Source organism: Enoplosus armatus, chromosome 10 (assembly GCF_043641665.1).
Source record: "Enoplosus armatus isolate fEnoArm2 chromosome 10, fEnoArm2.hap1, whole genome shotgun sequence".
Lineage (NCBI taxonomy): Eukaryota > Metazoa > Chordata > Actinopteri > Centrarchiformes > Enoplosidae > Enoplosus > Enoplosus armatus.
The window spans coordinates 16505825-16522977 of NC_092189.1; the positions used below are offsets into that span (position 1 = coordinate 16505825).

At 41.1% G+C, this 17153-nt stretch overlaps 1 protein-coding gene across 1 annotated transcript in view; it reads right to left on the bottom strand.

Moving 5' to 3' along the window:
* The window catches only part of diaph2 (diaphanous-related formin 2), a 347338-nt gene that overhangs the window by 27440 nt on the left and 302745 nt on the right, over window positions 1–17153 (bottom strand). Inside the window, exons 28-29 of the mRNA XM_070913036.1 lie at window positions 15446–15538; window positions 12391–12456 (exon numbers count right to left, since the gene is read on the bottom strand). Of these exons, the coding sequence (XP_070769137.1) occupies window positions 12391–12456; window positions 15446–15538 (159 nt within the window). The remainder of the gene's footprint in view (window positions 1–12390; window positions 12457–15445; window positions 15539–17153) is intronic.

The following is a 17153-nucleotide window of genomic DNA, read 5'->3' on the forward strand; positions in this document are numbered from 1 at the left end:
ATTAATGGTGGTATCAGGAGTGAAGAAAAAGCCCTACCATGTAGGAGACTTTAATAATGCAGACCATAAATGATTTTACATGCTCTCTCACTAATCATAATGTATTGTGGCTGAATATTTACAATGATGGAATGCTATATTTAGCCAACACAGAATATTTAGACTTATCTATGTTGTACACGTGGGTATGCACGCTGTGCTACAGCTGCAGTCTGCATGGAATAAGATTTCGGCGACATAGCTGTGGCTTTACTTTTCACGCTGACCTCACTGTCTCCTTAAAAAGCTAACCTGTGTGAGTCACGCTGTGACACTGAAATCAGGTCAACCGCTGGCCTGCCAAGGAACGCTAAGCTTCAGTAAACATTCCCACAAATAAACAGCACACACAATCACACAAAAACAACATACATACACACACATAAAAAAAAAGATCAAACGTATGGACACACACCCAGACACACACTCCCTCCCTCACTTGTCGGAAATCTTAGGGAACATCACAGCTCCCATCTGCCATAATCCGCCCCGGGGCAAAAGTGACCTGAGCTACTGGAAGAAACTCATCTAGAGTGGGAGAAAAAAATAATAGTTGAGGTAATGCAGTGTGCAGCCTCATCCTTTACTTAGCTGGCAATGCCTTCAGGGCGGAGATGTTACAAACTCAGCAACCTCTACTGGCTTTCCACTAATGCATGACCCCCATAATACTACTCAGGCCCTGATCCTGCGCCATAACTTCAGGTTATGGACTTTACATGGAAACCCGGGTTGGTTTACATACCGCACACACAAACACGGAAACACACATGTACAATATATACAGTGTACACACAAATCTCACACAAATATATCTGTGCATGTATACAAGCAGACGTTCGAGTCAGACATTACTATGTTTGCACGGACCTCACTCACAACATACACACACACACACACACACACACACACACACACACACACACACACACCAAATCACAAATCTCTACCCTTTACCATCTATCTGCTTAATCCTCATCCACTGGAGGCAGAGGGTCAGAACTGTGGCAAACTGTCTATTTTTAAACTTGACATATTAGTCATCTCTTAGGGGAGTAACATTGTAATTTATGGAATTCATGAATACCAAGCTGTTGTGTTCCCTTCTTGTTTATTTCCCGCCTTCTTCTTCTCAGCACAGTTTAAGTGTTTTGGATGAATTCAAATAAACTCCCAGATGCAGTTGGGTTGGATCCCTGTCTCCATAAGAGCCCAGATGCCAATCAGCTCCTGCTGAAGGAGGAACTGGTAGCTCGTCACACCATTTTGGGCATGTGGTAAAATGAAAAACTGGAACTGATTTCTTTCCTCTTCAACCTCGATAGAGGGATGCAATTGCTCTCTGATACACAGGTGCACAGGCAGAAACTCTCCTCTCCTCGCCTTTTAATCCTACCCAAAGTGAGAAATGCTCTCTGAGTCTCAAATCAGACAACTGATACCCTCTTTTAACAAGATCCCCAGCTCTGTTGAGTTCTACGTAACCCACCTTTATTAGTCATTATCTCTTTTAGATCAGCTGAATTATCTTTTAGATAAATCTCCATTTATATTTTGAGCAGCTGACCTAAAGTTTAACCTTAAAGAAGTTAATCAAAGGCAATGATTTATAGAAATTTAATGAGGATCATGTTGACAGGAAACTAAAGTTAAGGATGTTTAAACAATAATCCTTCAGCAGTTTTCAGCTTTCATCCTTTGTACGACTACAAGAGTGGACCAAAGGTCCTCTGGCAGACCTCTGGCCAGAGATATTGGCTTCCAAAGCTAATGATCTCAAATTGTACACTTGTGGGTAATTAAACACCACTGTTCCCTCAGTAGCTTACAACAGCAAATATGTCATTGTGAGAATAAACAACAATTACACTTACACTCATTACGCTCTAATTGCATCATCCTAATATGTACAATGGCAAGCTAGGGGACATCTTATTAAAAGCTACAACAAAAAAATCTGTGAAGCCATGACAAAAAAGAGGACCGTATCCCAAAAACTTCAGAAATTGATTGACACAAAAAGAGGAGGTTATGTGAACACTGGGCATTGAATAGACATTTAAAACCCTCATGGGGATTTTTGGTGGTAAACTACAACAGCAATGTGCTGTGTGCACTTAATGTGGGTGAGAGTGCTGCCAAAGCTTGGGAAAACTCATACAGACAAGGGAGTAATTTGACCCCACTCAAATCCTTCTATCAGACACTAACCAAATAGAAGTCAAAAGAACGATTGAAGAAAGACTAAGAGATAAAAGGGAAGAAAAAATAGAGAAGCGTCTAAACCATTGGGATTAGTGCTAAGTAACTAAATGGGCCATATGACTTTTCCATTACCAAAAAGGAATAGCTATTTCAACTGCTGGAATCTAAATAAAAAAAGGTGAACTCTGTCCTCCCTCCGTCTTTTGTTCATTCACGTGTAAATGTTGCACACGCTTATAGCCTTCCGTATCTTGCTTCCTTATACGAGCAAATGGAGACTTGCCATCATATCCTTGAGGCCCATCAATAAATAAACTTGACACAAATAAACAGATAAATAAATAAATGTGAAGAGCCTAGCAAATGGGCATCAGTCAGCATTAGCGATGGAACCATGTCAAGCACAATCATGCTTGACTGGAGGGGGAGTGCCTGAGTGTAGGGAGCATTCTTGCTGATTGCCCGCCCTGTGTGTGTGTGTGTGTGTGTGTGTGTGTGTGTGTGAGTACGTGTCACATGGGTATTCTGCTTTTTACCTTCATTTAACCCTCTCAGTCTCTTCGGCCCTTTTTAACTCTATCGCTATCACTATCAATTTATCTGTCCATCACTGCACAACACACCTACTCCCTGCATTTCATTGAATTGCATGCGTCTGTCTTCTCTTCTTCATTCTCCCCCTCACGTTCGCAACTCTTTCCACCATAATATATATGACATTGCAACTTCCATTTCTTTCAATCCAGATGTCAACTGGGTTCAAAGTCTCAATCAGCCTCTTTTACTTTCTAAACTGCTTTGTCATCTGTCTCTCAAATAATTTGTGGGTGAATAATTCAAACTAACCATATTTTCATTAATTTAATTCCATTTTCTCTGTTATAAGTCAAGTGACTGATCAGCTGACGGCATTTATCCTTGATCATGTCCCGCTGATGATCCCCCTGATATTTTCACAGAGACCATCACTCAGGCAGAAAAGTGCAGATTTCCTTTTGGCTCGAAAGTTACAGTCTTATGTCAATGCCTGAACCAATACATGGGTTATATATTCTTTTCCTTAGTGTTAATTGAAGGATGTGCACACTAATACAATTAAAGTTTGTTTTTTAACATAGTTTCAGAAATAATCAACCTTTTACCTTGATTTTGTTGCTTACAATCTCTGAATGAGTCAGTCATATATTTTAAATATCAACTGTATATGATTACCCAAATTACAACTCATTACATCTTGTGAAACTTCCAAAGTAATCAATCAGTCTTTTTTTGGCAATTTCTGCTTTCATAAATATAATAATTTATTTGTTGTCTTCATTTAAGAACTACTGGCAGTTTTCCTTTTCTCTGTGTTCAAAGATATGTAGATCTTGCTCAGCGTTTCATATCACAGGGAACAATGTTAAGTGTTGATGTAAGTGTTACTTTCACTTGCTGCCAGATTCAGGCTCAGAAGCATTGTTAACTTATCATGCATTATTCATTTTGATCAAAACAGTTTCTTGCACTTCAGAAGAGGAAGGTATGACTTAATGAACACCACTGAAAATTATGTTGAATTCATCTTGCAACACAACTTACTTACTGTAAGTTTAAAAAACACTTGCAATGTCGCAATCTTTAATATCCCTGTTTCAAGCATCACCTTTACTAATATGTCCTATTGAATGGAACATTTAACATTCTTTGACACTTTTCTCTTTATCTGTATTAATGGGAATTACCATTATCACTCATCGGCCAGTCTGGCGTTCCTTTCATATACCTCCCTATTACCGACATCTAGCCCGCCTAATGGGAAAGTTAAATATTAATTTCACCTCATTGCAGTTGACAGATTGTAGATAGTGGCTGACACCTCAAATGCAAACATCAGCCTGGACATTATATCTTATACTTTAATAATAGCCACATCGTATTAAGGAGCTTCAAAAAAACGTGAGTATGACAGCAGAGGAAGAAGCATTTGATTCTGGCACCGCATCTTATTGTCAGTGGAACACATAACCATACAGAATGGCATCCTATTTCACCGCACATTATTTGTTCTCTAGCTGATCATCAGTTGGCCCTGCTGTATGCCTAATGAGCGATAAATAAGGTTTAATTCAACCGACACAAGTTGCCCATCCTTCAACACTAAGCATGATGACTTGGGCGAGATTCCATTGGAAATATATGAGGGCAATTTTTCAGCTAGTGGGATGGTCTGACGGCCTCCCCTTTATTTGGCTTTCACAGGCATTCCTTTGGCTTTAAGCTCTGCAAGTTTATAGGTCTATTAGGAATTCATCAAACAATGAACGATATCAATCTTATTGTGTGAATGTGGCCTGGGTAAAAATAAGATGAAATCTTCCATTATGGGGCCTCCAAAGCATATTTGCCCTCCAAAATTGATCCACTATTGACAATTTACACTTAGGGTGACCTTTCATAACTGCCCACATACTTGAAAGCCAATATTGTTTGGAGAGTGAGCACGAAAAAAAAAACGCAGCCCACTGCAAGCACTCTAGGACATTATTGAATATGATAAGTTAGTAGACATTTTTGCTCTGCAGTTGTTCATAGATGGTCCACTAGGCGGGAGGGCTGAGTACTTTTTACATCAATGAGACCCCGTGCCAATAAAGTAAGACAATATTGGACATAGGTGTTGAGAGTCCATTATGACACTAGGTCATTGACTTTATTTTAAAAAAAGAGGAAAAAACCATAGAGCCCATAGAGCTGGGCTCCACATGAAAAGCCTTCTCAGACAAGGAGTTGTAAAAGGGCATAATGGCGTCAAAAGGGCATGCAGACAGCCCTGTTGATATCCTGTATTTAAGTAGATAACTTCAGCGTAATTTAAACAGCAATGGGTTTAGGGGGTACTTAACAGCAGGGGCAGGAGCGAGAGACCCCTGGTGTCCACTCAGAGAGACTACCTTTTATTAAGATTTGATTTATCCTCTCAAAATGGTTCCATGTCACACTTCACTTACTTTACGTCCTCTCTTGGCAGAGTCAAGCAACGAATCAGTTATGTGCCAAGAGTACTCAAATGGTACATAAAATCTTCATCTATATTTCCATGATGTGTTTTCTGCTGTGGATGAAAAATTATCAGGTCCATAGAAAGTCCCTATGGGTCAATGGGAGGGACAATGGCTTTGTCTATGCCCTATGACGCCAAATCTTAAATAGAGTGGCCGTCCATGCCTCAGTTCCTTTCCTTCTGCCTTTCCCTTTGGCTGTTGATAAATATCCTTATCTATGAGAAGCAGGTGATAGATTTCAAGCAGCACGTCTCTACAGAGCTCTGCTCTCATCTACTCTATTGATATCTCACATCTACTAAGCCATTCGAGCTATAGCAAGAGGCACCGACACCCTCTGGGTCTCTTCGCCCCAAATCATGTTAGCTCCACTTCCTGTAGGATCGCCTCTAGGGCCACCCCAATGAATAACATCTATCAACACCCTGAAGTGGAAGCCAGGAGCTTGTGGAGGCAGAGGGCTTTAGCCCTCAACTCAGAGACACCCTACAGCAACAGTGCCTATCTGATATGTGACACAAGCTTGCACATGTGTGTGTGTGTGTGTGTGTGTGTGTGTGTGCGTGTGTGTGTGTGTGTGCGTGTGTTTGTGTGTTGGAAACAGTATAGGGGAACAACTGCTAGAGAGGTTGAGAGACAACAAGAGAGAGATAAAGTGATGGGTGCAACATATGTGTGAGCAAATTAATTGCTAAGGGAATTGCGATCACTATCACTTCCTGTGATGTAATTTAAGAAACAAACAGGTAGTTTTTCACCAGGATCAGGGGAAAGTTGACAAAACAGCTGCACGGCTGAACATATTGTGGTCGTCAAAATCAGGGTTATGTGGATAACAAACACAGAAGTATTATGTATAAGATCATTTATGAGGTCAGGGAATATAAGGGAACAAGAGGAAATTCTTTATCTTTGGCAGCACCTCCTTCCTAAAGACCTTTGGTCTTTTCATTTGCCTCTTAGCAGATTCATCCCCTTTCTTCCTTTAAAAATTCATGAGAGAAAATAGGTAATTTAATCTTCATTAAACATACAGGGGGCCCACTCTCAGGCCTGACCAGCTGAATTAACTGCAAGGCTTCGGGGAATTAGACAGTTGGGCTGGAATTCTGTAACCCTGACAAGCATTATATCACTGCATCTCTATTTTTTAATGGGCATGAGATGATCCCTCCCTGTTCAATGTCAAATAAGTACTTAAGAGACTCACTATATAGAACACAGGAGGGAACTTTTGATGGGCTGACCTGTGAAGGTGAAGCAGGAGAGTGGGGCAGAGAGAGGGCCTGGTTTGGGATTGTAATGACGTTGAAAAGGCAGTAAATAAATAAGATTGGCTTGGTTCCCTTTGAAATCTGATTGATGTGTCTTTTGGGATGCCCCCCAGTATGAAAGACCTACTGAGTCTGTGGCTTTCATCCCTGACCGAAAATCGATGAGCCAGGATGTATGAGAGGCTCCTGCTCTCTACCCACCAATCTCCTGCCAGATACCCAGGTAACTGTCTCACCAGAAAGGGAATAGGAGATATAATAGGAGTAGGCTAACTCACATCTTTTATTATCCTTATTCAAGTAAAACTTAATTCCAAACTACACTGTACCAACTAGATTTATATATTATCTTCATGACTGAACCCACAACAGACACATGGCTTTTCTGGTCGCCATCAATCCATCCAGTTTCTGTGTGTTGAATTAGGACTGGCTGGTGTAATTGCATAACACATGAGTATGGCCTCCCGGGTTAGGTTTTCCATCTTACACAAAGTGGAGACAAGGAAATAGGAAATGCTTCTGAAATTGGGTGTAATTGTGACTGGCGGCGCCTAGAATTGTGTTCAGGCTGACACTTGAGGCAGTCTGCTGGACTATAGTTTAGCCTTCAGGACGACAAAAAAACTACATGCTGGGTTTAAATGAACTCCTCTGATGTAAGCAAAGACTCTTCTGCGACTCTGAGAGACTCTCCCTAGCACACGCTGCTCGTTTGAGGATGACGGGAGGTTAATCAAGCTTTAAAGCATGAGATTACAACAGACATGACAAGCAGGAGTGAATAGATTTGGCACACTGTCTGATACAACTGCTCAGAGAACCTTCTCTACCAGTAAATTCAGAGACTGAAATGCTGTCAGTCCCAGAGTCAGAGAGAATGCAAATATGTACACAACAAAAGTACATAAACATTAATGCTGTTGTACTGACCCAAAAATGACACCATCATTCTTTAAATACTGACTAAAACGTTGACAATTCCCATCATGCACGGAGAAGTAACAACCCAAATACAGCTTTCAGTGACTGAGATGCCGCCTTTTGTCACCAAATCGTCCGTCACTGGGGAACTTAATTGTTTCTCTTTACAGAGAGTACTTTTAAAAATGTTCCCTCAAACTGTGCATGAAGATTTCTGTTTGCGCCCTTTCATGAGTTGAGACAAAATTCTCCCTATGCACTATAGCAGCTGAGCTCATTTCCAGATTCCATTTAGGAAAAAAAATCCATGGAGCTGGTATGTCAAAAGGATTTTCCCCTCTCATCACCTCAGAGTAGAGAATCCATGCAGCAGTTTATCAAACCACAGTCTGGGTTCCATATCAATAAACAGGGAGCCGTCACAGGGACCACAGTAATCATGGCTGTCTCACAAGAATAGGAAAATAGGTCACAGACATACAGAATATTCAATTAAACATCAAGCATATTCATAAACAAAGACAGGCAGTATTTTGTTTAAAATGATCCCATGACACATCATATAGTGCACGGTGTCCTTCTACCCAGCCACATCCTTCAGCCAGAGTCTATCCCACCAGCATGTTCCTGGTCTCTGTCTGGTCTTTGTCTGTCAATCTTATGCTCCCTCCTTACCCTCTGTCATGAACAAGACCCTGAGAGACTTAAGCTGTTTCTCTTGGGACAACCACTTGCTCCCAACCCAAAGGGGTCCCTACAGTCCCTTTCATGGCCTCAGGCGTGGAGGTGCTGACTCTCATCCTATCCACTTCACATTTGGCTGCAAACGAGAGGTCACGGCCCAATGAAGCCAACAGCACTACTACATTGTCTGCAAACAGAAAGGATGGAAAGAGTTCACCAAAGTAGACACTTCTTCCACCCCTTATTATTCCATTCAGAAAAAAACAAAAAAAACAAATTGTATGTATGCATTGCCACAGTGTAGCTTTTTGACTACCTCAGTGACCCCCAACAGAAAATGGCTTCCCTCGAGTGTTAGAACCCTGCCTCCTCAGGCATGCCGTTCCTACCCATCAATTCACCATCATTCCTCCCCCATGGTGTTCTAGGTAGTTCCCTCGCCAGGACTGCTAGAGGGCCTGATAATCCAAACTGCTGCTTGCCACACAGGCACAGTTAGTCATGTTCATTGAAATATTGAACATAGCAGTGCTAATCTGGGGGTCCATGAGTATCACCACACCTACCCAGTGGTTGCCGTTGTAAGTCCACCAAGGACAGCTGTAGAAAAGCTGTCCAGCTCCTGTCCAGGATTAGTCCTGTTTAGATTAGTTTGGTTCTAGAGTGGTGTAGTGCATAGAGGTGAGACTAAGTGTATTTAATTGGAAATTCCAAACCTCACGTACAAGCAACAGCTGCTTCCCACCAAGAAGGTAATATTCCACGTCTTTAAAGACAGTTTTCATAGCCAAGTGTCAGCTTGCCAAGGCCCTCTCCTTGATCTACTTACCTGACCTATTACTTTAAAAGCTTTCTGTTAATTAAATATTAACATTTTTTTCCACAAGTGAAGTTTCTTATGTCTAACTGTACAAAGTACTTGTTTAGAGTTACAGCAAAATTAACAATATTTCTGAAGTAAAGTAAATCACAAAAAAAAGCAAAACAATTCATTATTTGAGCATCACACACTACATAACCGCAACATACACTCTCATCCAAGAACACACTGGCACAATGTCAGGTAGTCGGACATGCAACCAAAACAGATTAAACATATTATAGCAAGGCCTGCACATAGCATAAAAGGCACGAATCCTTCAGAGCGAGTCATGTCTGGGGTGCTGTTGCACATCAGTTGGACATTTACCAAACATATAGGGTAAAATAAAGGGAATACACAAAACCACGGTAAGTGGCCAAAGCATGGAGGTCTACAGACCACTCCAGCAGAACACTTCCTAAACATTGCCACAAGACAGGAAGCGATATCATGCTGTGATGTCATAAACTAACAGGAAGAGCAAGGCAAATAGATGATAACTGGAGCTGCTCTACATGACAGAAATCATGCTGAGTGAATCAAAAACTATTTTCTCCAAGTAGCATAATTGCTGTTAGGATTGCATTTATGTTACAAGATTAAACATTTAGGATCAAAGGGCCAACACAAGGGAATATTCAATACTAGAGTACTTAACTGTATTGGATTTTAAAGGTATTCAATGTAAGATTTACATCATATCACTCAGCAGCACAAGCATTAATGTCCATTAAGTCCAGAGTTTTCTTTTGTACTGCAGCATGTTTTAATGTGATCCTTTACCCAAAAAGAAACGTATCACTGGTAATGAAATACGATGCATTATTTAAGTTCTTTTCCATTCATATATTTTTCCTATAGGTAGACTTTTGTAAATTCTGACTTGACACCTACAGTTGACATACATTTGATGTGACCCTTCACTGGTGTGACATATACTTTGCTAGTTTCACTTGCTGTTATTTGAATCAACACAGGACATAGTTTTGTCTGTGAATTTCTGTCCATTAACCAAAAGCATAACTGCCTTATAATGTGTTTCCAGAGAAACTGGGGTAATGTTACCTTATGCTACGCCAATGTAGTGGCAAGGACTGAGAATGGCAAGTTGATTTTCTTTTATATTGTATGCTGTAAATACATGTGCAAAGAGAAGGCTTACCTAATGAACACCTTAACCTTGCTAATGTACATCAGTTGTCAGTCAGTTCTTTTGATGTGCCTTTGCAAAATGTACAGTTGTGTTCAAAATAATAGCAGTGTGATTAAAAAGGTGAGTAAACGTCAAAATCCCTCAAATAAATTGTATTTTAATGAACACAAATGCATTGGGGACACAGCACTTTCTATTTCAAAGCAAGAAAATTGGAAAAAGTAATTGAATTTGATAATATTTTACAGAAAGTCAAGAAATATAATGTTCAAAAAAATAGCAGTGTTGACATCTGTCTTTACAAACTCAAATGTACTGTATAAACTAAGAAATGCTTGAAGATTCAACTTTCCTGAGAATCATAAACTAATATTTAGTTGCATAACCACGGTTTCTGATAACTGCTTCACATCTGTGGTGCATGGAGTTGACCAACTTCTGGCACCGGTCAACAGGTATTGCAGCCCAGGACACTTGTACTACGTTCCACAATTCCTCTGAATTTCTTGGTTTTGCCTCATGAACAGCATTTTTCATGTCAGCCCACAAGTCTTCTATGGGATTAAGGTCCGGGGATTGTGCTGGCCACTCCATTACTTGAATGCGGTTTGTCTGGAACCATGATTTTGCTCGCTTGCTGGTGTGTTTGGGGTCATTGTCTTGTTGAAACACCCATTTCAAGGGCATTTCCTCTTCAGCATACGGCAACATGACTTCTTCCAGTATTCTGATGTACTCAGACTGATCCATGACCCCTGGTATGCGATAGATAGGACCAACACCACAGTACGAGAAACATCCCCATATCATGATGCTTGCACCACCATGCTTCACCGTCTTCACTGTGTACTGTGGCTTGAATTCAGTGTTTGCAGGACGTCTGACAAACTGTCTGTGGCCCTTAGACCCAAAAAGAACAATCTTACTCTCATCAGTCCACAAAATATTACGCCATTTCTTTTTAGGCCAGTCAATGTGTTCTTTGGCAAATTGTAACCGCTTCAGCACATGTCTTTTTTTTAACAATGGGACTTTGCGGGGGCTTCTTGCTGGTAGCTTGACTTCACGTAGACGTCGTCTGATTGTTACAGTCCTCACAGGCAACCTTAGATCTTCTTTGATCCTCCTGGGGCTGATCATTGGCTGAGCCTTTGCCATTCTGGTTATTCTCCGATCTATTTGAATCGTCGTTTTTCTTTTTCTTCCTCGCCTTTCTGGTTTTGGCTGCCATTTTAAAGCGTTTGATATCATTTTAGCTGAACAGCCTATCATTTTCTGCACTTCTTTATAGGTTTTCCCTTCTTTGATTAATTCCTTAATCAAAGAACGCTCTTCTTCTGAACAGCGTCTTGAACGACACATTTTACTCTGTTTTTCAAGGACAAATGCACAGCCAGCATATGCAGCGTCAGTTGCCTTGATCCTTAAATGAGGGCCACCTGTTTAACACCTGTTTTTTTCACATTATCAATAACCTCACTTATTGAACTCAGCACTGCTATTTTTTTGAACACGCCCCTTTCAGTTAATGATTCAGTTTCACAGAATCAGCAGCATGCACGCCATGCCTGTTGGGTCTGTTGGTTTTCTATACCTTTACTAAACCTTCTAGAAACTTACTTGCAGTGTAGAAGTTGAAATTTTAACAAAAACAGTGATTTATCTTGCTAGTGATGTGGGACTGCTATTATTTTGAACACAACTGTAAGTTCAAGTGAAACCAACAGCAATCTTCAGTTATAGGTGTGTTTTCATTTCATCCACGTTGCATTTTGAAACATGTTTCTAATGACATTACTGTGGGAATCATTATTTGTTATGAATCATTACTGCAAGTCCAATTAGAAATTTCTCATAATGGGTATTCATTCATTTTTTAAACCGCAGTTGCTTTTCTCAGTGAGGAGCTTTGTAAGTTAATAGGAAGCAAGTTTTGTCTTTGTTTCAATTTAAATTCATCATCCATCTAAAGCTTTCAAGGTTGTGTTTTTTTATATTCAGTAAATCTTACATATTATACCTTTGAACATTTCATTCTTTGCTAAGTTAACTGCAATAACTCAGCACATGACTCTGCATGTTGTAGACCAGCTCAGCTTGAGTGTTCTGACAGGAAGGACGTGTGAGTTACGCAGCCAGGACATGTGCAGTAGGAGGCAGGGTGGTGCTGGGTCTGGGTTATAAAAAGAAGTTAAATACACACACCTAGGGTTCTGTTACCATAGTTAGCACCCGGCCACCGAGAGCCTGGACTGGAAGGGCTTTGATCACCTGTAACAATGTTGGTGATAAGAAAATAAAAAAAAGAAAAAGGAAAGAAGGGGATGATGGAGAAAAGGGAAAAGAGAGAAAGGCATCAGAGGTGACACATTGCAGATAATTTACAGGAATGAACCACTCCCAGAGTTTGGCAAAGCCCCTCAGGTTTGCTAAGACACCTAACTGTGCACAGACAATTGGACACCGACACAGGCTCTCATTAAACCCAAACACAGAAATATGGAATGAACAAGATGCAGGAGAAGAATGGAGCTGGTTATGTCTCTTGATGACTGATGATGATTGAGCATTATAGGGGTTAAAGCAAGAGTAAAGTATGTGTGTATATTGTTATACACTGGTTTTTCACTCAAAACACAGAATTTTAAGGGGAAATATAATTTAAATGATCTTTCATGCACTACATATTTAACTAAGAACATTAAAATATAATCTTGTATAATGTGCACCATATTGCTCAGTTTCATAGCAGTAAGTGTTTTTTAGATGTAACAATTTTTATTTTGGAATTAGTTTCTTCTACTGCTTCGTATAGACACATGCACCAATTTTGTCACTGAAGACAATTGGTGGTAGTTGAGAGATTAGAGTTACAGGGTCGCACATACGATGCCACAGTGCATACTGGCATATGTAAATAGTGGTAATATATGAGCACTCAAAAAATATATATTTTTTAAACCAACGTATTGTGAAAAAAATATAGTAGAGCGTGAGAGGAAGTGACCCAGGCGGAGTTGGCATCAATATGTCCCGGCCATTTCACCAAGCATGTACATTTTCACTGCCAAATGCAAATTAAGCAGCCACACAAGACATGACTTGCTTATGTGTCACTACTAATCTTCTCTGTATCATTTTTAATGTACCACCTCTTGTACACCAAATAGCAAATATCTTCTACTAATTATAATTCTGCTACTAATAACAACAGCTATACATCTATAATGACATTTCACACTTTTTAACTTCAATTGAATTTCTGCAAATCTGCATTAACCATTTACAACTGTAACTTTTAAGATCCCTAAATGTAAATATTGCTTACCAACAATCTAATAATGTGGTTCAGACAGAAATGTACTTGCTCTGTCTAAAAAATGTCTGTTCATTTTTACTTCTTGCTTTGCAATCCAGACATTGGTCTTATTTAGGTTTCTCCCCCTTTTTTTTCTGCCATGATTGCCAGCGTGGACATGGCAGCACCTGTGGCTCTTCTGCAGAACTCTGACTGGCATATCAATTGACCCTGGCACTCCTCCTAGGTGGCACTCCCCTGGGCAAGGGCCATTCATCATGGCAGAACGGAATGTGTTAACACCAGGATTACACTAAATCAGCCTCATTCCAACTGCAGCCAACACGGCCACATTATAATAAGTGTTTTATGGTGGCTGAGGAACAATACATCGCTAATGACCTGCATTAGGCCACACATGTGCTTGTTTCCATGGCACCTGTCTGTTTGCACATACACTATATTGCCAAAAGTATTGGCTCACCTGCCTTGACTCGCATATGAACTTAAGTGACATCCCATTCTTAATCCATAGGGTTTAATATGACGTCGGCCCACCCTTTGCAGCTATAACAGCGTCAACTCTTCTGGGAAGGCTTTCCACAAGGTTTAGGAGTGTGTTTATGGGAATTTTTGACCATTCTTCCAGAAGCACATTTGTGAGGTCACACAATGATGTTGGACGAGAAGGCCTGGCTCTCAGTCTCCGCTCTAATTCATCCCAAAGGTGTTCTATCGGGTTGAGGTCAGGACTCTGTGCAGGCCAGTTAAGTTCATCCACACCAAACTCTCTCGTCCATGTCTTTATGGACCTTGCTTTGTGCACTGGTGCACAGTCATGTTGGAACAGGAAGGGGCCATCCCCAAACTGTTCCCACAAAGTTGGGAGCATGGAATTGTCCAAAATCTCTTGGTATGCAGAAGCATTCAGAGTTCCTTTCACTGGAACTAAGGGGCCAAGCCCAGCTCCTGAAAAACAACCCCACACCATAATCCCCCCTCCACCAAACTTTACACTTGGCACAATGCAGTCAGACAAGTACCGTTCTCCTGGCAACTGCCAAACCCAGACTCGTCCATCAGATCGCCAGATGGTGAAGCGCGATTCGTCACTCCAGAGAACGCGTCTCCACTGCTCTAGAGTCCAGTGGCGGCGTGCTTTACACCACTGCAGCCGACGCTTTGCATTGCACTTGGTGATGTATGGCTTGGATGCAGCTGCTCGGCCATGGAAACCCATTCCATGAAGCTCTCTACGCACTGTTCTTGAGCTAATCTGAAGGCCACATGAAGTTTGGAGGTCTGTAGCGATTGACTCTGCAGAAAGTTGGCGACCTCTGCACACTATGCGCCTCAGCATCCGCTGACCCCGCTCCGTCATTTTACATGGCCTACCACTTCGTGGCTGAGTTGCTGTCGTTCCCAATCGCTTCCACTTTGTTATAATACCACTGACAGTTGACTGTGGAATATTTAGGAGCGAGGACATTTCACGACTGGACTTGTTGCACAGGTGGCATCCTATCACAGTACCACGCTGGAATTCACTGAGCTCCTGAGAGCGACCCATTCTTTCACAAATGTTTGTAGAAACAGTCTGCATGCCTTGGTGCATGATTTTATACACCTGTGGCCATGGAAGTGATTGGAACACCTGATTTCAATTATTTGGATGGGTGAGTGAATACTTTTGGCAATATAGTGTATGTTCGTATATGTGTTCATGTTTTATGTGTGTGTCGGTCGTGAATCCTCAAATAGTGAAAAGGGACAAGAGCACAGGAATACACACTAATTTAAATACAAACTGGATAACTCCTTTTATATGACAGACGTGAGCCAATTGTGTTGCATGTAAACTATTAAAAACTAAAGGGAACAGGCAGTATTTTTTTTTTCTGCAGACAGGTGAGACTGAGAGATAACAAAAATTATGAATTGCAACGTAAAGACAGTGCTTACCATTGCGTGGTGTCCGTTTTCGCCGGTCACGGAAGGCTGCTCCAGACTGTAGGGCTTCCATTAGGCTGTCCATCACACCAGTTTCATCTCCCTCTGTAAGAGAACAGATAATACAGGCAAAGATGTTTACAGGACAATATGTACATTAATGCAGCAGCGTGAAGTAATATAACACATGCATATGAGTCTGTACATGTACACACACGTGTACATGACTGCTTCAAGGTCTAATTCTAGGTATTCCAGTATGGAAGCAATGGGTGCCCTCTAACTACAGGTGCACGAACAATCATCTTACATTACATCAAGAGAGAGCCGTGATTTAAAGTATAATATAAAGAAGCCTTTTATAGAGTGTATTAGTGTTGAGACAGAGGCCTGTCACTCAGGCCTCTCCTTTTCTTTCAGTAAACAGCTGGGGAGGAGGAAAAATAAACTTAGAGCTTAGCAACTAATACAGGCAGAGGAGCCTCAGGATGAAAGCATCCACTGATGGTCATTGACAGATATTCTTTCTGTGGCTAACGCAGGGGAGCTAAGTGCTCTTTACAAAGATTTAGTGTGGAGCCGCTCAATACCCGGGCGCTCTATCATTGTTCAGTCAATGACACCAGGACCGGCCTTCGAAAAACATTCCCCCTGCCCACCGTTCCAGCTGTCGGGTGGATCCATGAAACTAGAGAACTGGAGGGTAGGACAGGTAGGAGACACTTAAAGTGCTATGAGGCCAACAGCATGACAAGTTGCGCCCACACTGTGCACACGCAACATACCGCTCAATGGAAACAGGGTTAAAAAATAAGCTAAGGTTCTATATCTGGGTCATCTATCTTTACGCCCCAATACTAATGAGTCAGAGGGGCACCCTTTTTATCATTCTGGTCTAGAACAGACATTATTTTAAACTAGGATCATTAAGGTGACTTATTGTACAGCTGGAGACTTGGTCATCAATTCTTTTGCATACATGAGTGAACTAGCTCTTCCCCAATGTTTACCATCAGGGTCCAGGCATCTTGTTTCTCTACTGTGCTTACAGCTATAGCTGAAGGGGAACATTCGAAAATAAGTGGAGACAACTGCTACTTTCAGCACACAGCACTTTTCCGAGACGCTAGGGTGATCAATCTTTTGTTACTCGCGTGTGCTCAAAGAGACACGACAGTCAGGCAAATTGAATTTATGAACAAAACACGTTGACACTGAATGCTACACAATTAATTTCAGGAAATGGCACATATTTTGCCATTACCAGAGAAAGTAATGGCACGTTTTTTTCCCTTCTCCTCCAGCAACAAACCACCCAACCTGCAATCATTCATGCAAGTAAAAGAAGACAGTGCAACCAAGAATAGAAACGTCTTATGCAAAAAAAAGCAACTCTTCACTCGTACTCACACTAATTTTGCTCTCTATCTTACTCCTTCTCTTTCTTCCTCAAGTCCTTCCCAAGGGCTACTTTGAAATCAAAGTATCTGTTCTGGCTGTGTGCTGTGCTTAAAAGCAATCCTGATTAAATCAAGCTTAATTAGACCAGCTTTATCAGAACAAAACCAAAGCCGAGCCAAGTAGTGCTTATCTCAAATTGCAGCACTACACCTCAGATAGCAAGCTCATTGGTTTAAAAGGGGGAGCATGGGTTTTGTCTGCCGTGGACCTAAAGAACAATATGGTGAACAACTTGCAGCTACTATAACTGTATCAACTC